Raw genomic sequence first — 27,224 nt, 5'->3', positions numbered from 1 at the left:
TAATCTTCCCAGCAACCCTGTGAGGAAAGTGGTGGTATTCCCCATTTCACAAACGACATTTAGGATAATGTTGCCTCAAGCCCACACAGTCATTGAGAGATGGGGCTGAGATTTGAATCTAGGTTGTCTGACAGCTCTTTCTACAGTACCATGCTGCTTTCTTCTTGGAGAATGTATGGATGGATTAAATTCTGTTTGTATCTTAGCTCCTTCACTCTCTAATATGCTTTACTGTTGCATATCTGCCTAATTTAGGAGAAATTCATTTAAGGCATAGGTGTACATATTGTAGAGATTATATTCATTTAACGTGATTTATAACTCCTTTCCAAAAAGAATTTGAGGCAGCTACCAACTGATTTTCAAAAGAAAGAGTGTTGAATCAACTAGTATTTCTTTTGCAATTACTATATGCCAGATATCCAGCAATAAATAGGAACTTTCTTCTCTAGGGAAGGGAGGAGGAAAAACCTCCAACTGCATCTTACCAGTTTCTTCAATATTTCTCCTTCCCTTCATGGCTAAACTGATTAGAACTCCAGATTGGATTCCTTGAATTTATCTCTTCCTCTCCTTGATCTCCCTCCAGGTTGGTTTCCACTTAACCACTCCTAGCCAAGTGCTGTCAGAGCTTAGGTTCTGGACATCTCCAGCTCCCCTTTCACATTGAGAATGTTTGTAAAGTTGTAATGCCCAGTGTATATTATTTAAGGTGGTATTCCTGAAGTGCTTTTTGGGCCATGCCTGATAATGCTCTGACTTAACTCAAACCCGGTCAGTCAGCTCCTTCAGAAAAGAGCTCTCATGTTTAACGCTGATTATAGTAGGGCTAGCGTACAAAGAAAATAGCTGAGGTTCATGTTGGCAGTGGGGCTATACCCCTCAAGGCAAGAGAGACCTAGGAGGCAGATCAATAGGAAGGGGAAGTATGATTGTGGTGGTCTGGCAATAAAAATGGGGATGTGGAATTAAATTGCCCCGCTCTATGGGATATGGAGTTTGAAACCCTGAAAAAGTAGCTGAATACCATGTGCTTCATTTTCCTCATCTGGAAAAATCAATTTGAGAAATGTTCAGAATAAGGGGTGATTATGGGGCATCGAGGAGTCTAACCAAGAATGGAAATGAATGATGTACAGAGAAAGCGACTCGTTTGTTATTTGGGGGAGGAGGTTCTCTATGCTACTTTGTTTCTCTAATAAAGCTAGAACTTGGGACAGTTCTAGAAACACATCACACATTTGAGTAGGGTATGTAAATATCCTGGACCATGTAAGAGGACTTTTTCCTTTTGCTTTCCACTTTGGGGTGGAGTTCTGACTCTTTGAGTTCATTCCATAGATTTCTGCAGAGGAGCATGTTTAATGGGCTGTTCCCTCCAGAGACTGGAAAGAAGGTAGAATTTAGAGTCAGATAAATCTTGGTTCAAATCTGCCTTTTATTGGCTTCATGGCTATGGATGTTATTTTAAGCCTGAGTCTTGGCTTCCTTATCTGTAAAATAGGGATAACATTACCTAAGTTATCGTGCGTCTTAAATTAACTGAAGTTTAATGCTGTACACTGAGCACAGTGTACCTAGGAGGCTTTTACTCAGTGAGTTATAGTTCTAATGATCAAGGTACTCAAGAGATCCTGTGGCCATAGCGCAGGCTCTGGAGCCAGACCGCCTGGACTCTGATCTTCAACTTACCATCCATGTGTCCTAGGACAAATTATATAACTTTGTTGTGCCTCAGTTTCCTCACCTGTCCAACAGGGACAATAATAGTACCTACGTCATAGGTTTGTTGTCAGGATTAAATGAGTTATATGTCTACAGCCCTTGTAACAGTGCCTGGCAATGAAGAGCCTGTAACTGTTAGTTTTGAACAAAAAAGGCAGGAGTTAAACCTGTAGCACTGAGTTGAAGTAGCCTGATAAAAAAAATTAGGGAGTATACTCCATCCTTTCTCTTTTTCCTTGACCCTTACATTTTCTAATGGGTAGCAAAATATGTTGTACTATGTTTAGAGCACAGTTACCTATCTGGCTCCAGGTAACAACATCTAATTTCTACTGTATTACTGAGACTAATTTTCAAGCCTTCTTCCTTCATTCACTGACCCTTGTTATTCTGGGGAGAGGGAAGAGCCATCTATCCCAGAAAAAATGAAACTTGTCTGTTTCTCAAGGACATAATGCAAGTTGACCCAGCATAGGAAAGTATTAAAAAACAGGAAAAATGGTTGTTCTTCTTCATTTGTCTCAATTCACCTGTTAACCTTTACTGAGTGCTTGCTATGTACTACGTATTATCTATCCCAAGCATTTTCACATGTCATCACATATAATTCTCTTACATTAAAACTTATGAGGGAGATATAAGTATTCTCTTTTGGCGGGGAATAGGAAATTGAGGTTCAGAAAGACAAAGTGACTATCTATGGGCTCAAGGGCACATAGCTAGAAGTGGCAGACCTAGTCTTTAGATTCCATATCCAGGCTCTTTTTGCAAGGTCATGTTGCCTTTACCCTGTCTATTCTGTGTTTTTGAGCACAGAAGAGAAAAAGGTTTTCAGGACCGGGGCGCCGGGTGGCTCAGTTGGTTAAGCGACTGCCTTCGGCTCAGGTCATGATCCTGGAGTCCCAGGATCGAGTCCCGCATCGGGCTCCCTGCTTGGCAGGGAGTCTGCTTCTCCCTCTGACCCTCCTCCCTCTCATGCTCTCTGTCTCTCATTCTCTCTCTCTCAAATAAATAAATAAAATCTTAAAAAAAAAAAAAAAAAAAGGTTTTCAGGACCAATACACTACTTCCTTTGGTTACTGTTCGGTCCTAATCACCTCCACTCCAGTTATAGAATGAGCTATTAATTATGGGACATACGGATTGTTCTAATATAGGCTGTCCAGCCTCCTTCTCCTCCTCCTTCAAGGCCTGTTCTGATAACAGATTTAGTAGAGGGGTGCCTGGGTGGCTCAGTTGGTTAAGCTTCTGCCTTCAGCTCAGGTCATGATCCTAGGGTCCTGGGATCAAGCCCCACATTGGGTTCCCTATTCAGCAGGGAGCCTGCTTCCCCTTCTTCCTCTGCCCCTTCCCCTGCTTCTGCTCTCTCTCTCTCTCTCATTCACTCTCTTTCTCAAAGTCTTTTTTTAAAAAAAGATGGTAAACAAAACACAAAAAGAGATGTTTAAATATAAATAAACCCAACTGTGCTATTTATCACAATAAATGTAAATAGAATGTATTAGTTTTCCAGGTCTGCTGTTACAAATTACCACAAACTTGGTAGCCTGAAACAACTGAAATTTACTCTTTCAGTGTTCTGGAGGCCAGAAATCCAAAATCAAGGTGTCAGCAGGGTCCTGCTCCCTCTGAAGGGTCTAGGGGAGAATATTTCCTTTTCAGCTTCTACCTTTGGCTTGTGGCTACATAACTCTACCCCTACCTCCTTCTCGTGGTCTGCATTGGGCTCCTTGCTCAGTGGGGAGTCTGCTTCTCCCTCTGCCCCTTCCCTTCCCCCCACCCCCGGCCCCAGCTCATGCTCGCGTGCGCGCGCGCTCGCTCTCTCTCTCTGTCAAAATAAATAAATAAAATCTTAAAAAATATATATATAGTAGAGAGATTGGTTGCCATCATTATGATTATCAGAACAAACAGTGATCAAGGGCCCCGAGATGTGCAGTAGTATCTTAGCTCCTTGAATCAGACGATATTTAGACTAGAAGGAATCTCAAAGGCAATTAGATCTGTCCCCTTCAGTTAATAGGTGAAGAAACTGAGGCCTAGAGTCATCAATTATGATGATAGAGAGATGGCTTAGTGGCCATAGAGACTACCTGGGCTTATGATTACCCCATAGCAATCTCCAACAGGATTCCATTTTGGAAGTAGGGCAAATTTATGACCAAATTAAAGATAAAAGTTATCTAAAATACAGGCAAGTAGGTAGGTCTCCCAAGAGTAGTCCTCATAAGAGAGGAAAATGATACTGATCGCTGTGAGGTCTTCATTTATGTGCTAGAAGGACCTGATTGATAGGGACCTAATATTGAGACAGTTCTAGAAATACAGGCTACACATTTGAAAAGAGTATGTAAATACGCTGGACCAGGTCAGAGGACTTTTTGCTTTCCACTTGGGAGGTGGAGTTCTGACTCTTTGAGCTCATTCCACAGATTTTTGCAGAGGAGCATGTTTAGTGAGCTGTTCCTTTGTTATACCTTGTTCTTGTTTCCAGACTGGATTATATAATCTCTGGCATTTAGTTCTAGGAATAATCTCTATTCATGAAACACAGCAGAACACACACACATACACACACCACCCCAGTAGGCTAATTCCCTTGTATGAGTACTGTTTGAGTGTATTTTCTACAATGTGAAATAACTCCTAGTTCTCTAATAGGTCAGTATTTGGCTAGATGCCACATCATAGGCCATGCTATAAAAGCAGTAGTGGCCACTTACTGAACACCTGCTATGTGCAAGGTGCCATACATAAAAGATAAGGAAACTCTGACAGGTAGTAAAGTTGAATAACTTGACCAAGGTCACACTTCTAATAAACAGCAGGACTGTACTCAAACCCAGTGCTGTCTGACTCCTAAGCCTGAGCTTTTTAGAGCCTACTCATAGGATACAAAACCTATGTGGTGGAGTCCTCTTAAGTCTGGTGTGTCACTGAGCTGTTCCTAGTTTACTTGGTCTCTAAACTGAACAATGGTTTTACTCTTTAGTTTATATTTGACTTGTTGCTCCTGTTCATCTGGAAATTAAGCATATAAAGAAGGTGAGGTGGTTGACTGTTGGCTAGCAGTGCTATAAAGGTATTTACAGCCAGAAATGCTGGCTCCCCTTCCCTTCCCTTTCAGCCTTAGAAAGGGTATAGAATAAGAGCTAGAAGTACTGAATAGATTAGGTACAATCTAAGTTGTGTAAAAGAAACCAGCCTTAGAGAAGCCAACATCTTTGGATCTAAACAGTCTTAGAGGGCTGAGCTTCTGAATAGATTGGCACATTCAAAATTCAATTTGTATTGCCTCACATGCCAGTATATTTTCTAATTAAATTAAGCACTTGTGTTAGGGCTTTTGAAAGCTATTCTTTCTTTTTTAATGTTGTGGTTTTATGACCAGATCAGCCTTGCATTTAAAAGCAACAGAAAATTTAGTCCTTGGTACTACTCTAAATTATCACCTTAAAAGATAAATTCTATGTAGAAACTGTTTAAAAGGTATTTTTATAACTTAATGAGGGTCTTTCCAAAAGGGGATTTCTTTCTCTGTTCCTTTACCACAAATGCCAGAAAAAGTTTAGGAGAACCATTATATTGGCAACTAGGTTCATTTATTCCAGATAATTTATGGATTTAATATTTCACATATAATGGCAACAAAATCAGCTTTCTTGGTCTCTGCAATTTATTTTCATTTGTATTGGACTTTTATTAAGTCCAGTTCACAACCTTAGCCTGATGTCTGCTGCTTCTCTATCTAAAGTTAGTTTTTATTAAACCTCACTATGAATTCCTGCATTATAGACTTCAGATTTACAACTTGTTCTTCCTTTCTCTTTTCTTTCTTTCCTTGTTCATTTATTCATTTATCTTTTATTTTTTAAATTTCCTTTTTAATTATAAGAATAATATACCAACGATGAATTTTGTCAGACCTCACCAGAAATCCTACCACCGCTGTACAGTTGCTTTTATTTTTGCATTTTAACACTCAAGCCTTTGTTCAAATGCATCCATATACTTATGCAGGTGCTGTATAAGAGACATCTAGCGTGGTGTTTTACTATTTTTCCATCTGATGCCATTATAAGTAATTTTCCATGTTGTTACAGAGATTTTTAGCCATCTTTTGGTTTAATTGCAATATAATATTTTATCAGGTGGATGCACAGCAGTTTATTTCATCCGTCTCCTGTTGTTGGATTTTCAGATCGTGTCTTTCTTTCTTCCATAATATTAGATCACACTGCAGTGAATATGCTTACATATATAATTTTTCTCTCCTTCTGAATGATTTCATTAGGATAAATTCCTAGGAGTATAGAAGTTCTGGGTCAAAGGATGTGAATATTTTTATGTTTTCTAGTATATGTTGCCAAATTACTTTCACTTTTAGAGTTTATGTCAGTTTATACTGCTGTCAGCAATATCACACCTGGATTATTGATGCCCATTTCTTAGAAGGCTTTATGTCTTCAGTCTTGCCCTCCTTTGATCTGGCCTGTAAGCAGCTGCCCAAAATATTCTTCCAGAATGCTCTACCGTTCACACCTCCCTCAGAGTCTTCCTTTAGTTGCCTGTCACCTATCTGGCAGTTCAGGTATAAATTTTTAAATTCAGGCCCTTCTTACCACCTGACATCATCCATTTTAATTGTTTTACAAACCGTATGTGAGGCAGCCTCTCTTGAGTTTCCTCAAACAGCCCTTCTCTCTTACCTCTAAGTCTTCCCCCGACCATTTCTTAAATTAAGAACTGCTTCTCTGTCAACATTTCTCCATCTCATTTAATTTCAAAAATTGCTTCTTCTACAAAGCTGACAACACAGAACCACCTGTAATGACGATATCTTTAGTGCTTTGGCAACTCCTGATGAGTTGCCAGTAAATGTCAGTGTGGCCAATGAGAAAAATACAAAAGAAGGGCAGAGATGTTCAGTGATTTTTTTAAAGGAAAACTTAGGATTCATAAGAGCACTTGGTTCTCCTGAATAAAACCTGAGAAAGAGAATGAGAAGATTTGTGTTCTGTTTTTGGGTACTATCACTGTTTCTGTGACAGTGGGCAAGGTAACTTACTCTGTCCTCTGTTTTAGCTACAGAGTGGAAAATACAGTGTTGCCAATCATTTGGAGAGTCATGACACTCTGTTCTCTTCTAATTATTTTTTTGTCAATATCATGGCATTATCATCATTATAATCCTTATATTTACTGAGTGTTTACTCAGCGCCAGGCACTGAGATGGTAGGTTATATGCCTTAGCTATTTTAACCCTCACAGCAGCTCTGTGAACTAGGTACCACCTCTTTTCACAAGAGAAATCCAGTGATAGAGATTTTGTTACTTGCTCAACTAGTTAGTGGTGGAGCCATAATTTAAACCTTAATTTTTAAAGAATTACTTTTCTGAAATACGAATCTATCAAATTTCTTTCCTGTCTACAATTCTGATTATTTCTAACTGCATGTGAAAAAGAAAGCAACATTGGGTCTTAGCGATACTGGAAGACCCTTCCAAATTTCTGTCCAATTTATTTTTCCATTCTCCTCTTTCTCCACTCCCTCATCCCCTCACATGTGTCCTATATTTCACTCTGACAGACCTGTTTATTTCACAATTATATCATACCATTTCACACATCTGAGCCTTTGTTTCTGTCCTTAGAATGCTTTCCATTTGCCTCCTGGCAAACTCCTACTCATCCTCCAATATCCAGCTCAAATGCTCTATACTTTGTGCAAAGCATTCCAGATTTCCTCAGGCAGAGTTAGTGGCTTGGTACTCCGTTCTTTTGTCTGTTTTTCTGCTGTAGTCTTTCTTTTTTTTTTAAGATTTTATTTATTTATTTAACAGAGAGAGAGTGAGAGAGGGAACACAAGCAGGGGGAGTGGAAGAGGGAGAAGCAGGCTCCGCACAGAGCAGGGAGCCTGATGCGGGCCTCGATCCCAGCACCCTGGGATCATGACCTGAGCTGAAGGCAGACGCTTAATGACTGAGAGCCACCCAGGTTCCCCACTGCTTTAGTCTTTCACACTGCTATATATTTACTTACATACCTATCTTCCTTTAATATGAGCGTTGAAACAACGTAGGAAGGCAACACTTTTACAGATATATTTTTAAACATAACCAAAATTAAAAATCTGTGTATTTAAAATGACATTGTTTCCCTTTTTTCCCCCTCAGCATAGGGCTACTTTCAAATTTGAATCAACAGATGAAGATAAAAGAAAGGTAAGCCTTGGTGTTACTCTTTGTGTGTGTATTTGTATGTTTCTGTGTGTGTGTGTGTTTCATTCATGGACTCTTTAAACAGTGAACTTGTTTTCATCTGATGATTTTTAGGTTTTGGTTTCCTTTCAGTTTGTTTTTAGGAACTCTGAGAAGAAGACAAGTACCAGGGTTAGTATGGATTACACCCAACCTTCTCCTGGTCCATTCTCACAGGACCATTATACTTGCATAAATCAGGGAAATGGGAAGGGTTCAGAGGGGACTGTCCCCATATCTTCTCAACTCCAGAGATTGACCTTATTTGGTGGCAGAACTGTAGGCTGCCCAAAATGCATTGCTAGTATTGTGAAGCTTGGCTTTGGATTAAGTTTTGGGAAAGCAGCTGTTCATGCTGCTGCCCCTCAACCACACATTGTTCCCTGTACTAGCAGTTATTTATATTGTCAGCAATTACCTTGGTCACGGACTACAGAGGCATAGAGAAAAATGGAGTCAAGAGCCTCACCAGTAGAGGAGTTATTGTAAGAAAGGGTACATCAGAGGGGTGCCTGGGAGGCTCAGTCAGGTAAGCGTCTGACTCCTGCTTTTGGCTCAGGTCATGATCTCAGGGTCATGAGATCAAGCCCTGCATCGATGTCCGGGCTGGGCGTAGAGCCTGCTTAAGAATCTCTCTCCCCCTCTCCTTCTCTCGAAAAACAATAAAAAATAAATTAAAATAAATTAAAAAAAAAAGAAAGGGTGCATCAGAGATAAGACCACGTAATGTTATGTTTGCCTGTTGGGGTTGCCTGTGGTTGCTTTACTTAGCTGATTAGAACATGATGCTAAAGAAGGAGCTCACCAGTTCACCCTGAGCATTTTGCTGGGCCCCATACATCTATCCCTGGCCATACAAATATCAAGACCAAGTGAGAGAATATGACTGAACCAGTGTAAACCTATCACTGCTGCTGAAAAAATAGCTTAAATCCAGTGCTTTGCTGGGAATGGTTTGATAATACGTTGAAATCATCCCTTTATTTACCTCCACCCCTATGTAATATCTACATTTTGTTCATTTTACCTCTTAAGGCTCCTTCAGTCCATTTTCTCCTTAATCCCTGTCCTAATTCAAGCCTTCCCCTGAGTTACTATACCAGTTTCCTGACTGTTCTTTCTTTTTCCAGTTATGTGCCCTTTCAGTCCATTGTCCATAATTTTAAAACAACAATATGATCATGTCACTCCCAACTTCAAAACCCATGAGTGATTTTCTTTGCCTCTAGAATAACGTCAAGCATCTTAACATGATAAAATACATGTCCAGTGATCTGATCTCTGTCCACTTTTGCAGCCTATTGCACACTACTTTATTGTATTTTATACTTTAGCAATATGAAATATTACCAGGTACATCCACATCCCTTCTGTCTCTTTCTTCCTAACTTTGCTTATGTTGTTTTCTACCTAGAATGCCCTCTCCTTGTATACCACTTCCTCTTTTCACCTGGTTAATTCCTACTCAGCTCTAGGAGCACCTCCTTCAAGAAGACTCCTCTGGCATTCTGTCAGGATGAAGTACCCCTCTTCAGTATTCCCATAAAATTCTATGTAAATCTCTAACATTATGCTTGTACATTATCTCTTAGTTATATATTGATGTCTCTCGTTGATAGACCCTGCAAACTCCAATGATAGATACTATTATTTATCTTTATATCCTCGACATCTAGAATGAACAGCACATAATAGGTATTCAAAAAATATTTATTGAATGAGTGACATGGGGTATAAACCGTGAAGGGTAAAGAGTTAAGTCTGATTTTCTTTTGGATTTGAACAATGTAAACAAGACTAGAGTACTTTGTAGAATGGATTCTCAACTAGGGATATGCTGTTTGGAGAGCCTTTTCAAGATAGGCCTGCTCAGGCCTGATCCCTTATCTACTGAGTCAGAATTTGGGGGTGGAATCCAGGCATATGTGTTTTTATAAATGGTCTTCAGGAAGTAAGTACTTACACATTTGGTGGGAGTGCAAAATGGCACAACCCCGATGGAACAGAAACTGGCACTATCTACCAAAATTACAGATGCATTTTGCCCTTTGACCAAGCAAGGTCACTTTTAGAAATCTATTCTGTGGATAGGTTCAACCCAAGTAAACATAGTATTCATTGAAGATTGTACATAATAGCAAAAGATTAGAAACAAACGATGTCCAGCAATTAGGGAGTATTTGAAGAAACTAGGGTACATCTACATAATGGAATACTATGATGTAAAGAGAGAGAGAAGGGGAGGGGGAGAAGGAGAGAGACAGGTATGTGCTAAGGGGACAGAGAGTTAAGTGAAAAAAAGAAGGAGCAAGGTGTTAAAAAGAATTTTTGACAGACTCATGGTAGGTATTCAGGCTAGGGAGGCAGCTGCTATTTTTATTTTATTTGAGAGAATCTATACTATATCTGTTGATTCATGGTGCCTTGGGACTCTGATACTAGAATCTGATAGTGCTTTTACTGGTCAAAATAAGTACATTAAGACAGAGATTCCCCCCACTCCATGTAAGTTTCAGTTGAGGCAGAATAATTCTCCACTCAGATGTTAATAAAGCATGTGTATTTTCTGTAGGATAGTAGCAAAACATAACATATCAAAGTATTGTTTTTTACTGCTTGCTAGATCTTTGGAGACAGTAGTTCCTGTACCAGTGTTATTTTCAGTGATAGTAGGTAGATTCCTGCTTTCTGGGAGGTCTGATATAAACATATGCAATTAGGGACCTAGCTAGCTGTCTTATTAATGGAAAAACATAGGCAAACAAAATCATTTTAGTCTCCAGGGGTTAAAATCATTAGTGACTCTTTCCCACCTAAAGCCCTAAAACTATTGGAATACTCTGAAGGATCTACATCCTATCAGCTTTTTAGGTTCTCTGTGTAGAGACATAGAATAGTAGGCATGTCTCCACATTAAACCCAGTCTGAAAATAAGAGGAACTCAAGTTACTGTCCAATTTGTTTTGCTGCCCTAGTTCTCTTTTTCTCTTTCCTAAACATGTCTCTGGAGCCTTCTTCCCACAGCTCCTTGGTAACAGCACCACCCCTTTCAACAAACTACAGGTGCTATCTTTCTGAAAAACACAATACCTTTCTCCTAAAAACTTTTATGACAATGTATAAGTAAATGTAAGGGAACAGACAGAGCCTTTCAAAAAATAAAACTTGATTATACTGAGCTTTTTAGGAATTGGTTATAAATTAATGATCTTTAGACTTAATTCCCAACACTTAGGTAGTGTTTTACATTTTTACAAAGATTTGCGTTGCAACAGTAATGCAGTAATGCTCTAAGTATGGTGAGAGTGTTGCCAGCCCTATTTTATGGATAAGAAAACTGAGGCTCACGTTAATGACAACTTGCTAACACTCACATGACTAGTAAGTGGCGGATCCTCAAATAGAGGATGGATTTTCTGACTGTTAAGTGCAGCTGCCACTCATTACCACTTGAGGTGTATTTCAGAGGTTTTGAAATTATGACTCACTAGCTTGTTTTATTTCTTATTTCATTCCTTGAGACACCGTTTAGGCAACTAGACTGAACTGGAAAATAGCAAAGGAAATTACCAACAAGGAGGGCTTAAGTTTTTCTAGAGAAGTAAAGTCAGATACAACTGTTATATTTTGCATATAGTGCAAATAGTTCCAGGTGCATGTGGATCATTCCAGTTGCCTTACATCCTCTACCTCTAGGCTGTGATTGTTTACCTGCACATAAACAAATACATCATGCAAATAGGTAGGATGGGGGGGAAGTATGATGAATAATCTGAAAATTTACATCTTGAGGAAATGAAATTTCTTATATTGGCTTCTAAAACACAAATGATCTCAAGACCAATAAAGAGTACTAATTGCAATAAATGTTGAAAATACATGTCATAAAATGAGTAAAAGAATTACAGCTCTTTCACCTGTAAGATAAGAATACAGCCATATCAAATGTGGAAAACCTCAGTTGTTGTCTGAGATAAATCTTTGTGTACATAGCAATTTTCCTCAAAAGAGTGAAGTTAAAAATAGCCAAATTTTGAGTATTTATCTCATTACCTTTAAACTCACATAGATAAGCCCATTTTTTATAAAGGCAGAAGGTAATTGCTGAGTTGAGAACTCTTGAAGAACAAGAACTCTGGCTTAGTTTTCTTTATATATTTCAGCCCCCCATGTGGCAGAAAATAGGCATCTGTAGTAAACACCTATTAAATAAATGGAGGGAACTTTATTTATTCCAACTCTCAGAATGGAGATTGAGTGAAGGCCAGAATTCCTATGACTTGTACATATTGTTTGACTTTGAATTTGATATTCTCTTAATTATACAGCAGAATCTCAATGTAATATTTATTGGAAAAAATGGATACAAAAGTATTCATACAGTATGATCACAATCATGTAAAAGTAATAACTATACAAAGAAAAATGACTGTAAAGAAATTTACTAAGTGGTGGCTGTCTGAATATTATTACTGTAGATGATATTTTTCTTTCCCTTTTCTATATTTAAATAGAAAATTACAGTAGATTATGATTTAAGAATATGGTAATTATATAACATTATATATCTATTCTTCTATAGTAGTATGATTAGAGGCATAAGCAAAGACCAATACTTTTTTAAAGTCATTTATTTTCCCTAAAATTGAGCCTTCTTGATTATCTTATATATGCCTTTGGAGGGGAACATAAAAAAATGTTACTGGTTTGGAAATAATATTACTTGTGGAGCCAGTTTATGGTGTGAAATAAATTTATATGAGCATGAAAGTTCATTCTACCATTTGAAAGTTTCTTTTTACTTTTTCCCCTCAGACTTGAATGTACTTGGCATATTAGTAGAGATCTCTGTAGTCCAAAAATATTTTTTCAGTAATTCCTGTGTGCCAAGTCCTGTGTTAGACCTTGGTTGCTAAGTTGGCTATTTGCCTGTGGTGTGTGGTTTGGCACTTTCTTAGCTACAGATGCATACTAAAGATTGCCATTGTAGACTCTAGAAAATGAATGGGTAAATTTCCATATTAGATTCCTCTAAGGAAAATGTGCCAAGACCGAACCATTGATTCTACACTGTGAATCCATGCTTAGGAATAACTCAAGTCATGATGCTTGCTTTGAAAGCCCTTTACACTTATTTTAGTTATTTGAAATTGTTAAACTCCAGTTTTTGCTAAAACAGAATGAGCTTTATATGTCTTGGAAATTTGACTCAAATTTTATTTGATGTCTCACCTTAGAGAATACTTTGACACATGATGCAAGTACAGCTCTTACTTAGAAGACAATAACTTTAAAGATAATCATTTTCAACATCTTGATTTCTTTAAAACACACATGCGTGCACGCGCACACACACACAAGCATCCTAAACCTTTTTACTTTTTAAAGTTCCTGTCCAGCTGGGATCTGGCATAAAACTTGACTTAGAAGGGCTGAATTGTATCATAGGCCAAGGTGAATGCCTCATAGTAGTTCAAAATAATTTAAATTTCATTTCAGGCTCCGTTTTTTATTTTGGATGTTTGCAAAGGCAATGAAAGACTAAGTGTAGGGAGAAAGAATAAAACAGCTGTTTTGACTTAGCAGGCCATAGGTGTGGTCTTTGGATTACTTTTTAGGATTTCTTTCTCAGAATAATAAGAATAGTATCTCTAATTTGTACTTTAGAGTTTCAGATTCATTTTCTCATACAAAACAAAACAAAAAAACAATTCATCAAGAAGTTCCACTTCCAGTCATGACAGTATGAGGAATTCTATAGACCTGTTCCCCACTGAAACTGGTGAAAATTATTTTTAAAAAAACAATCATTTAAAGTCTCTGGAAATGGTCCTAAGAGCATAGTCAATGAAGAAATACTTGTTCAAGAAAATCTACTAAAACTCAGTAAGAAAAGTGAAAGTCTATGGTATTTGAACTGAGACCTGCTCCCTCCCCCCTATTAGCTGAGTGAGATGGAAACTGTTCTCCAAACTGATGCATTCAAGAACATAGAGCTCTCTCTTTCCTCAGTTCTCAGGTGGAAGGCTATCTTCCCAGTAGGGATGTAAGATCAGCATTTCTTATCCTGCCCCAGCTACCTGTTGCTGAGACTAAATTCTAGGTGAGTGCAGTTGAGAGGTGGGGTCCCCCTCCTTGCACCCAACCCCCCCCCCCCCCACGGGACAGAGGCTCTACTGTGAATATGGCACCACGGAAAATAGAGGCGCCCCAATTGCCCTTGCCCTGACCTGTGGGATGCAGATTCTACGCTGGGAGAGGCAAGCTGAGGACAGCTGGGGCTGCTATTCCTCTGTCCCCTCATCAAGCTCTCAAGAGGTATCACCCAGAGAGAAGCATGACATTGTCTTTGCCCCCAGCATCAGAACCAGAGCTCAGAAACTGTGCCCAGAGGAATAAGCAGACCTTATAAAAGAGATCTCTGAATCTCTCTCAGAAGGAACCAACATCATTTGCAACAGAGTGTGAAGTGCATGCCTGAGGGTGCAGGTTGTGGTGAAAGGAACTGGAGGGAGATTGATAGTCATTGGAGATGCAGGCTAACCAGAAGACTGGCTAGTTTGCTAGAGAGAAAAGGGGAAAGAGGCAGCTGGGAGGAATCCTCCTGTGGTTCGAACAAATCCTAAATACTGACCTCAGGGACTATCCCTTCAAAGGAGCCCTAATAGATTGGTTCAGTTTGTGGAGCAATTTATGTCCAGGACATTGTTGAAGACAATAAATCAATCAGCTGGTAGTTAGTGGAACTTAACAGCTGGGTGTGGTCAGGGAAAGAGAGGGTCAAAGAGGAGCCAGCCAAAGCCACTCATTTTAGGATGACTGTGGCATAACTGAGGGTGAGCCCCCTGAGGAGCAACATCTGTAGAGAGGGAGAGGGAGAATATACTTAACTAAAATAACTCATCCAGTCACTGAGTAAATAACAATAGCAAGTCTTGGAGGGTAGATGCAGTATCTAGTGTTACTACTACTATATATTATATAAAATGTCCAGTTTCTAAAAAAAAATATGAGACGTGAAGAAACCAGAAAGATGGCCTATACACTAGGGGAAAAGCAGGTGACAGAAACTGTGAGAATGACCAGATGTTGGGTTTAACAGACAAAGACTTCAAGGTAGCCATTATACTTATATTCAGAGAACTAAAGGAAGCCATGATTTAAAAAGTAATGCAAGGGTTGATGACAATGTCACATCAAATGAAGAATATCAGTACAAAGAGAGAAATTGTTAGAAGGAAAAAGAACCAAATGGAAATTTTGGAGTTGAAAGATATAATAAAGTACAGTAACTGAAATAAAAATTCACTAAAGGGGCTCAACATTAGGTTGAAACTGGCAGAAGGAATAAACAAACTTGACGATAGATCAATAGAGAGTATACAAGGTAAATAACAGAGAAAAAAGAATAAAGAAAAGTAAAGAAAGACTCAGAAATATGGGACAGCATTCATACCAACAGATATAGATAATGGGAGTACCAGAAGGAGAGGAGAGAGAGAATGAAGGAAAAATATTGAAAGAAGTGATGGCTAAAAATTTCCCAAATTTATTGGAAAACCATCTACACATCCAGGAAGCTTAATAATTCTGAGTAGGATAAAGTCAGAGACCCACAAACAAATACATCATTAGTAAAAATGCTAAAAGCCAAAGACAAGGAGAAACTCTTGAAAGCAGCAAGAGAAAAATAATTCATCATTTACAAGGGAAGCTCTACAAAACATACAGCTGACTTCTCAAAAATGTAGGCCAGTGGCAGTGGGATAACATTCATTTAGCTCAGAAAAAACCTCAACCAAAATTCTATTACCAGCAGAGCTATCTTTTAACAGTGCAAGGAAGATAAAGACATTTCCAGATAAATAAAAAACTGAAAGAATTTGTTCCAGACCCACCTTACAAGAATACTAAAAGTTCTTTAGACTGAAAACAAGTGACCCCAAACTGCAGTTTGAATTTACATGAAGAAAGAAAAAGCACTGGTAAAGGTAATTATGTAATTGTAAAAGACAATATAAATGCATACATTTCTCCTTTCTTAACTGATTTTAAAAGCATTTATATAAAAGAGTATGTATATAATGTATTGTTGAGCCAGTAACATATAGAAATGTAATATATTTGCCAAATAGCACAAAGGTGGATAAGAGCAAAGCTGTATTAGACTAAGGAAGTGACTCCAGATAGTAATTCAGATCGTCAAGAACAAATCAAGAGAATCCAAAAAGATAAATAAGAAGGCTAATATAACAAAATGTGTAAGTACATGCTTGTTTTCCTTTCTCCTCAGTGTCTTTAAAAGACAAAATTTATATATAAAGTAATAGTTATCATGATATATTGTTGGGTTTGTAACATTCATAGATATATATAACAATAATGCCACAAAAAGAGGGGAAGGGAATAGCACGTAGAAATAATGTTTCTATATCTTACTGGAATTAATATAAATCTGGAGCAGATTTTGAAAAGATACATATGCTAAGTAAGCCCTTGAGCAAGAACCAAGAAAACTTAGACTCTGGAAATAACTCAATTTTTAGGAAAACCACAAAATGTTGCTGAAAGAAATTAAATAAAATCTAATAAATGAGAAGACATTTCATGGAAGACTGACTTTTGTTAAAATGGCAGTACTTCCCATATTGATCTACAGATTTAATGAATTACCTTTTAGAATTCCAAGTTGCTTCTTTGTAGAAATTGACAAGACAGTTCTAAGAGTCATATGGAATTGAAAGGGATTCAGAATAGCCAGAACAATCTTGAACAAACTTGGCTCACAATTCCTGATTTCAAAATGTACTACCAAGCAATAGTATGCAAGAGAGTGTGGTACTGGCATGAGGATAGATTAAATATAAATATATGTATATACATATAGATCAATGAAAGACTATCAAGAGTCCAGAAATAAACCCATGTGTCTCTAGTCAACTAATTTTTGACAAGGATGCCAAGACCATTCAATTGGGGAAAGAACAGTCATTTAACAAATGGTGCTGTGACAGCTAGATAGTCCCATTTAAAGAATGAAGCTAAACCTTTACCTCATAACATTTACAAAAGTTAACTCAATGGATTAGACCCAAATGTAAGAGCTAAAACCATAAAACTCTTAGAAGAAAACAGAGATAAATCTTCATGACCCAGAATTTGGCAGTGGATTCTTAGATATGACCCCAAAAGCACAAGCAACAAAAGCAAAAAATAGATAAATTGGACTTCATCAAAGTTAATTTGTGCCTCTAGGGACACTGTTAGGAAAATGAAAAGACAACCCACAGGATGGGAGACAGTATTTTCAAATCATACATCTGGTAAGAGACTTGTATCTAGACTACATAAAGAACTCAATAAAAAGACAACCCAAGTAGAAAATGGGCAAAGGATCCAAATAGACATTTTCCCAAAGATATACAATTGGCCAGTAAACACATGATCAAAATGATAACTTGACGTCATTAATCACCAGGGAAATGCAAATCAAAGCCACAGTGAGATTCCAGTTCACATTCGCTGGTATGGCTAGAATAAAAAAATCAGATAATAACAAGTGTTGTAAAGGACGTGGAGAAATAAAAAACCTCATACCTTACTGGTGAGAATATAAAATTGTGCAGCCATTTTAGAAAACAGTCTGGCAGTTTCTCAAAAGGTTAAACTCAGCAATTGTACTCATAGGTATCTACACAAAAGAAACGAAGAGATATGTCCACACAAAAACTTGTATGTGAATGTTTACAGCAACATTATTCATAATAGCCAAAAGGTAGAAACAACCCAAATGTCTATCAATTTGTGAATGGATAAACAAAACATGTTAACCATGCAATGAAGCATTATTCAGCCAAAAATAATAAAGTAATCGATAAGTGCTACAACATGGATAAACTTTGAAAACATTATGCTAAGTGAAAGAAGCCAGACAGAGGTTACATAACGCATGATTCCTTTTATATGAAATGTCTAAAGATCTGTAGACAGATCTGTAGTAACAAAGTTGATTAGTTGTTGCATAGGGGCTAGAGAGAGAGGGGAATGGGGAGTTAACTTCTGACTATTGGATTTCTTTTTTGGTAAGGAAAATGTTCTAAAATGAGACAGTGATGATGATGGTTGTACATGCATGAGTATACTGAAAACCAGTGCGTTGTACATTTTTTTTTTTTAAGATTTTATTTATTTATTTATTTGAGAGAGAGAGAAACAGCATGAGGGGAGAGGGTCAGAGGGAGAAGCAGGCTCCTCGATGAGCCGGGAGCCCGATGTGGGACTCGATCCCAGGACTCAGGCACCATGACCTGAGCCAAAGGCAGTTGCTTAACCAACTGAGCCACCCAGGTGCCCCAGTGAATTGTACACTTTTAACAGGGTGAACTTTATGATATGTGAATTATATCTCGATAAAGCTTGTTATTAAATACTAGTAGGTAACATACACTACCTGTCCATCATCATTCTAAGCAGTGTATGAATATTAACATGTTTAATCCTCACAACCAGGCTATAAAGTAGGTACTGTTATTTTGCTTTGCAGATGAGGAAACTAAGGCACACAGGAAGTTACTTGCCTAAACTCGTGATGTGCGAGGCCATGATCCTAGCCCAGGCAGTCTGTCTCCACAGCCCATGTGCTACACCATACTGCCACTCATTAATAATTGAATTGACCTGTTGTATAGCTTAGGAATTGATTCTATTCATTTTCTGATTTTAGGCTTCTAAAATTTGAAACTTGATGCAGAGCATAAACAAAGCTTTGACACTGAGCTAATTATCAGCATTGACAGGAAACAGAAGATCGTGCTTTGCAGCATGACTGGATAGGATAGTACGTAGTGTCAGCTCTCCCCTTAAGCCGTGCGGTACTTGATCATAAGGAATTAGGTGTACTGCAGATTTTTTTTTTTTTTTTGCCAAAAGTGTACAGTTTCTTTTTCTTAGCAGTTAGCTCTTTTCTCCCTTACAAAGTTTGATTTTGTACTAAGGAAAGGGGAGAACATGTATGTCTATCTTTGACTAATTAAAAATTCCTAGGGACCTGAAAGAGTTACTGACTGAACAGACATCTCCAGTGTTCTCAACTTCCCCATTTATAGATGGAAAATTGAGAAGTTGATTTGCCCAAGGTCACAATTAATGAATGGAAGAGCTAAGACTCAACCCAGGTCCTCTGTCTCCTTTTCTGCCTTCAGTGCTCCTCCTCAGGGAACTCACAGTGTCGTAAGGGACCCAGAATATCTTCCAGTACTGTGATTCCTTCTAAGGTATCTTGCACCAAGGGTCATCACACTCTGAATACTTTCAGTAACAGGAAGCTCACAGCAGCCCCTCTGCTGTCAGATAGCTTTGTTAGCTTTTACTTAATATGAACTTTAAATCTGCTTTGGTTGATCCCCCTACTTTACCCATATCCCTCTCTGCCTCTGCCTTTGTCCACTGTTCGGTTTGTCTCCCCAGCTCCTTTCTGCCACAGCATCTCTATCATTTTTTTCCCACTTATTGCCTAACACTCATATTTATCAGGAAGCTTTCTCTGGCTGAATTCTGTATAGTTTATTCCTTCAGTCTTTTAATACACAGCTTAAATTGCTATATGTTGAAATATGTTTATATTCCTTATTCATTCATTTTACACATGTTCAGTCTTCCTAATATATAAACAACTTGAGTCATGCGCTTTTTAGCTCCCCAACCCAAAATAGACTTCTTGTCACTTAGAATTTATTTCTCTTGAATAATTTGCATGTACTTGAATTTTAAGTTGGGAACATTTTGAGTTGTGTGCCTATATGGGGGCTCAGTACACAAGTGCTCAGTAATGGACACTATAGCTTCCAAGTGAACACCATAGAATCTATAAAATTAATACATAATTGCAATGTTATGTTTATAACATCAGCATTTTCCTTTTTCAAGTGGCTTTGCCATTAAAAGACAAATACAGATAAAAATTTCCTAGCCATATTGTGCCTGTGTGGAGTATGCCTGTTAATGTTTGTCCATCTGGCCGTCTTTATAATGTGAGGTGCATTAGCCTCTACTCTACCTCAAGCTGAAGATTTTTAAATATATAGCCTCATTTAATATTTATAAGCCCTAGATGTTATTCCTGTTTTTAGAGATGAAGAAATGAGGCACAAGTGATTTCAAGAAATTTGCCCAAGATCACGTAGCCTCAAGGGCAAAGCTAGTGCTTGAAACCAGGTGCTTTCTTCACTTCAATTGTACTGTTTCCCAAGAAGAATCATATAAGGTGAAAAACATCGTAGAGAATGTTCTCTTAGATGCTATCTATATTAACTAATGACAGTAACTCTGTGATACAGATACATTTCTTACGCATGAGGATATTTAGCTTTAGATAAAATTGCTCCAGATCCAGGTTCAGAAGATAGTAGTACTAGGGACTAGAGAGAAAGTAAATACTCTGTTCTGTGCTTTTTCTGCTACATCACTAGTGTCTTCGTTTGCGTTTTTTTTTTTTTCAAGATTTTATTTATTTATTTATTTATTTATTTGTCAGAGAGAGCAAATACAGGCAGCGGGAGAGGAAGAGGGAGAAGCAGGCTCCCCACCGAGCAGAGAGCCCGATGTGGGACTCAGTCCCCGGACCCTGGGATCATGACCTGAGCCGAAGGCAGACACTTAACGACTGAGCCACCCAGGCATCCCTTCATGTGTCTCTAAGGATCTCTAAATCTCACAACTGTCTCATTGGGACATCTTAACTTCCCTCTTGTCCCTCTTCTCAGCTATCTTAGTCTGCTCTGGCTGCCATTAACACAATGCCATAGACTGGATGGCTTGCTTAAACAACAGAAATTTATTTCTCACAGTTTTGGAAGCTATGGGAAGTCCATGATCAGGGTGCCAGCAATAGGTTTCACCCTGAGGCCTTTTCTCTTCCCTTGTAGGTGGCTGCCATCTCACTGTGTGCTCACGTGACCTCTTTGTGCAGAGAGGGGCGGGGGGAGACTGTGAGTGAGCTAGCTCTCTAGTGTTTCTTCTTATAAAGACACTAATTCCATTGGACCAGGGCCCCTCCCTAATGACCTCACCTCACCCTAATTAGCTCCCCAAAGCCCCATCTCTAAATACCAACATATTGGGGGTTAAGGCTTCAACATAGAATTTAATGGGGACACAAACATTCAGTCCGTAACATCAGCTTACCACCAGAGTGCCCCCTGACCATCTTCTGTACATACCTGGGCCATTACAGCTGAGAACCAGGGATTCAGAGATAGAGTAATTAGTACGAAGTGAATAGTTCAGTGTTGTGGGGTAGATGGCATTGGACACAAAACAAAGAAATCCTAAAGAGACTATATAGGAAAAGACTGATAAACTGAAAAAGGCAAAAAGGCAAAGGAGCTATAGAGATCCATGGGACCATGATGTCTGTTAGCCACTAAGCTATGAGATATATGTTGTGACAGTGTCCATCTTCCAGCCCTGTTAGTACACTGCATAATCAGACTACAGCTTATGCTAGGAATTTGCTGAAGATTAAATGAGATAACGACCCTTATTTGGTAAATTATAATAAGCAACAAATGATGACACTTTTGTATTTGCCAGTATATTAAAATACTAAAATATGTTTTACATAGGTAGTGAAGAAAAGGGCTTTCTGAAAAATAAAAAGACTCTTAAGTAGTAAGTGAAGCAGAGTTGGCTGGTACTGTATTTGAAGAGAAATAAAAAGTTTGACATGCCCATTTCTGTCCTCAGTCAAGAAAGGATGCGCAGCTGATTGATTTTGTGTTTCCATTTACACCTAAGTGGTGTTTCCTATCCCTTAATGAACTCTTGATGATGCAACATGTCTTTCTCAGGATTGCTAATTAGCAAAAAAAACTTGAGCCAAACTTATGTAATTGTTGTTCCTCTGCGCTCTTTTCAGGTCTTTTTTGGCAGGATTAACATGGTATAGAACATAGCCAGAAGCATTGTCTCACTGAAAAGTGTACATGTGCAGTAAGGGAACTAGAGGTGAAATTTAGGAAGTGAGATAAAACCTTACTCACAAGGACGTATCCATTACATAAAAAGTGAGAATTACCATCACCTCCCATACTACAAGCAGGAAAAGAAGCATGCAAGAGTGCACAGATAAAATATTAAGCTAAATATCAAATGGACCCAGCTGCATGAGTATTCATTTAGAAAATTTCGTCTTTAGCTTTTTATAAAGAAATTCCAAATTTGACCTTCAGAATCCTTTCTCCCACTTTTATTAAAAGCACAGTTTAGAATTCTGGCAGTGAGTCAGTGATTGTTTAATATTTTTATAAAATACAAATTTTTAATAGGTCTGTCTTGTAGAACTGACAACACTGTTGCAACTGTTAATTATAGTAAGCTTATTTTAGAATTTAATACCTCTCTCTCCCTCTCTTTCTGTCTTGTGTGCACACACATACACTCACACACTCACGTGTGCTGTACACAGAGGGCAAAAGTTTAGAACTATCAGATTTAGGTGGCTGACCTTCAACTCCAGTTATGAACTAAAATTAGATTGCTGTGGAATATATATCCAGTGACATCCATCAGAGGAGACAGTAGGCACAACCTTGAGAGGCCAGGAAGGTATCATCCAATGGATCCTGCGTTAGCTACAATATTCCTTTCATATCTTATTTTTTAATCTTAAAAATTCATGTGACTTTTTGTACTGTGAGTTTTAATGTATTTGTTTATTTTCATGTAGAAATTCTTCCCCACCCTGCCCCCACTAAATCTTTTAGTAAACCAGTGGTTAAAGAGGATGTACTAGGATTGTCCTGTGACTTTAAGTATCCTTGGCACTGTGCCACATCTCCCAGATGAATGTGCATAGTCTATTTTAAGAGTGGGGTCCTATCCCATCACTACAGGAGCAGTGGTTGGAGCGAGAGCGTAAATCAAGCATGTGGTTAATGTTGTGGACATAATGGACAAAAAGTGGGTGGGCGGGAGTCCATTCTTACTAAAGAGAAAGTAGTAGACTCTAAGAACAGGTATTCACTACCATGAAAATAGATGAACAGAAACATTAATAATAAAAAAGTGATAATAGAACAATGTTTAAGGACTTAATTTGTTTATTGAAGGAGGAAAAAATCAGTCCTCAATAATTCCTTTCACAGGCCTAGTTTAACCCAGAATTGCTTTGAATGTTGGAACACCCACTTTTGCTTTATTTTCTTATACCAGTAGAATGAGTAGAGAGTAGGACTGAGAGGTAAGAATCTGAGTCCCATTTCCCATTGTAGCTTTCTGTGCTACATTAAGCAAACAATGTAGCCTCCCTCAGAGTTTTCATATCTGTAAAATAAAAGAAATATTCCCTAGTCCTGAGTATATTATGAGGTATTATTTTTTAAAAGGATTCTGTGGTCAAACGAATAAAGGAAGTAGCAGTTTTTTAAAAATTAAACAGGTTTCTTTTCCATAGTACACCTGAGAATCTTTAATACTTTCGTGAGCTTTATAAGTTTCTCAGACTTATTCTCCCTGATATCCACTTTTTTATAGAACGTTTTGCACTGCTCATGTTTGCTAATATTAAATAGTCACTATAGCCCCTTCTAACTCTTAATATTCTGATTCTCTCAATTACACTCATTTTGTTTGGCTCTTCAACTGTTTTCTGGCCTGTAGTTATTGTAGGGTTACTGCCAAGTTGAACTCAGTGCCTGTGCTGTGTGTGTCCCCTGCCCCTCTTTCCAGCTTGAACTGGAAAGTTACTACATCTTCCTGTTTCTTATAAATAAAACAGACATTAGTCCATGTCTTTAGCAATGTTCACTTTCTCTGTTCACTGTTTCATTTTGATTTAGTTATTCGACCATTGGCCCATTTTTATTCTAAATTCATCTACAAATCTTTACCTATATTTCCCAACTAATAGTAAAGATTTTTTTAAATCCTTTCGGTAAGTACTGATGTTAGAGAGAAAATTACATGTCAAATATACATATAGGGGCGCCTGGGTGGCTCAGTTGATTAGGCGACTGCCTTCGGCTCAGGTCATGATCCTGGAGTCCCGGGATCGAGTCCTGCATCGGGCTTCCTGCTCAGCAGGGAGTCTGCTTGTCCCTCTGACCCTCCTCCCTCTCATGCTCTCTGTCTCTCATTCTCTCTCTCAAATAAATAAATAAAATCTTTAAAAAAAAAAATCCATATATAGGCTTATTATTTCAATCAGAAAAACAAGCCTTCTTCAAGATACTGCTGTTGGCTGAGATCTTTAATTATAGGTCTTGTTCTTGGAAGTGTACAATTTTAGCTCTTACTGTGTACCATTATCTCATTTACCACAACAACACTGTAGTGTATATTATCCCCGTTTTACACAAATGAAAATGAAGCTCAGAAAAACCAAGTAACTTGCCCAGATCTCACAGGTAAAAACAATGACAAAGTGAAGACTGACTCTGGAAGTCATAAGTCATACTTTTTTTTTTTAAGAGGGAGAGTGCTCCCATGAGCCGCTGCCGGGATGGGAGGGGTGTGGTGCAGAGGGAGAGAGAATCTTAAGCAGGCTCCACACCCAGGATGGAGCCCAGCGTTGGGCTGGATCTCACGACCCTGAGGTCTTGACATCATGACCCTGAGGTCTTGACCTGAGCCGAAATCAAGAGTCAGACACTTAACCGACTGAGCCACCCAGGTGCCCCTAGAAGTCATATTCTTTATTACAGCTTGTAGCCTCTTAATAAATTATAGTAATACTATATATGGCATATGCATTATAGTTATAATGTTAAATAACGTTTATTGAGTATTTATTTTATTCTAGGGCAGTATATGCACACCTGTCTCATTTAATTCCCCCAACAACCCTATGAAGTAGGTACTGTCATACCTGTTTTACAGATAAGGAAATTTTAAAAGTTGACTAATTTATTCTAAATCATACACATAAATAAGTGGTACCTAGGAATTAAGGCCAGAGCTTTAATGACCTATCTGGACATAATACTCTATATTTAACACAGAGTGCTTTGAAGATGTAGCACTTAGTATATATGCGTGTGTATATATTCAGCATATTTGACAGCATCTTTGTACCTGTGGAACAAAAGAAATAATATCAGACAAATCCTGCCCCTCCAAAGCTGATGAAAGAGGTAAGAAATTTCCAGAAATACAATTTAGGGTCAGGTGTGTGTTAAGTGCTATAAAACTGGTAGAGGTAGAAGAGGTTACTTCCTAAAGATTACAAAGATGACATTTACCTTGAAGATACAAGGCAAAGTATTGGGAAGGTCAGGGTTTAAGAAGACATTCTAAGTACAGGAAATAACATGAGAAAAGGCACATACATTCACATAGGTAGTAGAGAGTAGGTTTCTTAGCCCAGATCAAGGATATTGTGACAATAAGTAGTTGAGTATGAGTTTTGGAAAGGTGGACTTATGGGGGACTTATGATTTGACCCCCTTCTAGCTAACGAGTTTAGGTGTATTTTATTTGAGGTGTCCACTGTGGGACAATTACGGAGAAATGTCTACCAAGAAATACCATTTTCTTTTTGCTGCCAGCTTTAGGAAATGGGTCCCCTATCTCCTGAATTGACTGATACCTCCATCAACCAAGTTGTCCAGGTTAGAAATCTGAGAGGCTCCTTGTTTCTTTCTTCACCCTTGACATCCAGTCATTTCGCCATTCAGTCAGTTCTACTTCCTTAAAATCTCTTTGATTTCATTTTTTTTTAAGCTCTACGCGCAGTGTGCAGCTTGAACTCAGGACCCGAAGACCAAGAGTCACATGCTGTACAAACTGAGCCAGCCAGGCACCCCTTAAAAATCTCTTAGCTTTCTATTTCTCTGCCTTAGTTCACACTACCATCATTTTTCATCTTATTAACCATTTCTGGTTCTGTTCCCTTTCTTGTGCATTCTCCATATTACCATCAGAATGATAATTCCAAAGCACAAATCTAATGTCATCCCCTTGCTTAATATCTTACAATAAGTTCCCCCATTTCCCTCTGGATTAATTCCAACTCTTCATTCTCTTCATCATACAGACATGAAGTATATCTTCTCTTTAAAAAAAAAAGAAAGAAAGAAAGAAAGAAGGGCAACTGGGTGGCTCAGTCGGTTAAGTGGCTACCTTTGGCTCAGGTCATGATCCCAGGGTCCTGGGATCGAGCCCCACGTCGGGCTCCCTGCTCAGCGGAGAGCCTGCTTCTCCCTCTCCCTTGCCTGCTGCTTTGCCCACTTGTGCTCTCTCTCTGTCAAATAAATAAATAAAATCTTTAAAGAAAGAAAGAAAAAAATGACCTCTCTTGAGGTTATAGTCCCTCTTATTACCATCCTATTTATCTGTTTCCTTATAGTCATATGTATTGAAAGGTATGTACTTCTCTCTGTACTTTCTCATCTCCCAAATACTAGGCAGAAACTGCTTTTATCAAGGTCATTGGTGATCTAGCATTGCCACATTCTTATGCTACTTGATCTTGCATCAGCATTGGAAGCAGTTGACTACTCCCTCTATAAAATACTTCCCTGTCTTGTCTTCCAGAACACCACACTCCTAAATTTCCTCTTGCTTCTAGCTGCAACTCCTAATCTCTTTCATCAGCTTCTCTTCCTTCCAGCCTCTAAGTGTTGGCATTTTTCAGGACTCTTAGTCCCTCTATTTTCTATATATTTTATTCTAGGCAATCTATTCCTGTAGCTCCAAACACCTTTACTCATAGAGAAGACATAGCCCTGGTGGCTGCTTAAGGCACAACTAGGCCAACTTGGTCTAACTCTTGGTATTAGATATAGAGGGTAGTTGCTTAGTCATTGAGGTGAAATATAACTTTTGTTACTTATGGAATGATGGTACAAGAGGTTCTGTATGAGGTATTGATGAGACATATTTCAGATGTGTGTTTTAGTTAAGTTTAAAGCTAAGCTGTTGCAACAAAGGGACCCCAAGATAGAAGTGATTTAAGGAATACTGGTGTTTTATTACCTTTTCAAGTAATAGTTCTGGGGTGATCGATCAGTTCTGGTTAGGTAGGTGGTGAGTGTGCTCCATAAATTTATTCAGTTGCCCTATTTCCTTCTAAGTTGTCAAGTTATGCTTCACCATCTGAGCATGTCCTAGTGTGAACTGGGCTACCACTTCCAGGTTCTGGGCTACAGAATGGGACAAGAAAATGGAGAAGGTATGCCCACTGTCTTAGAGACCCAAACCCGAAAATGGCATGCAACATATCCACATACATTCCATTGGCA

General features: G+C 38.3%; 1 protein-coding gene across 6 annotated transcripts in view; it reads left to right on the top strand.

Moving 5' to 3' along the window:
* Positions 1–27,224, top strand: part of RIC8B (RIC8 guanine nucleotide exchange factor B) — a 101,219-nt gene that overhangs the window by 1,737 nt on the left and 72,258 nt on the right. For all 6 annotated transcript variants that reach the window (XR_006790559.3, XR_006790561.3, XR_006790560.3 and 3 more), the window contains exon 2: positions 7,903–7,950. Coding sequence is in view for 3 of the 6 variants with exons in the window: in XM_064590672.1 (XP_064446742.1) it covers positions 7,903–7,950 (48 nt within the window). In the remaining 3 variants the exon portion in view is untranslated. The remainder of the gene's footprint in view (positions 1–7,902; positions 7,951–27,224) is intronic.

The sequence above is a fragment of the Mirounga angustirostris genome, unplaced genomic scaffold (assembly GCF_029215605.1).
Source record: "Mirounga angustirostris isolate CCGP_5_RB_7025 unplaced genomic scaffold, mMirAng1.0.hap1 SCAF_5, whole genome shotgun sequence".
Lineage (NCBI taxonomy): Eukaryota > Metazoa > Chordata > Mammalia > Carnivora > Phocidae > Mirounga > Mirounga angustirostris.
Note: the sequence above shows the minus strand (reverse complement) of the source record. Positions and strands in the feature narration are given on the sequence as shown.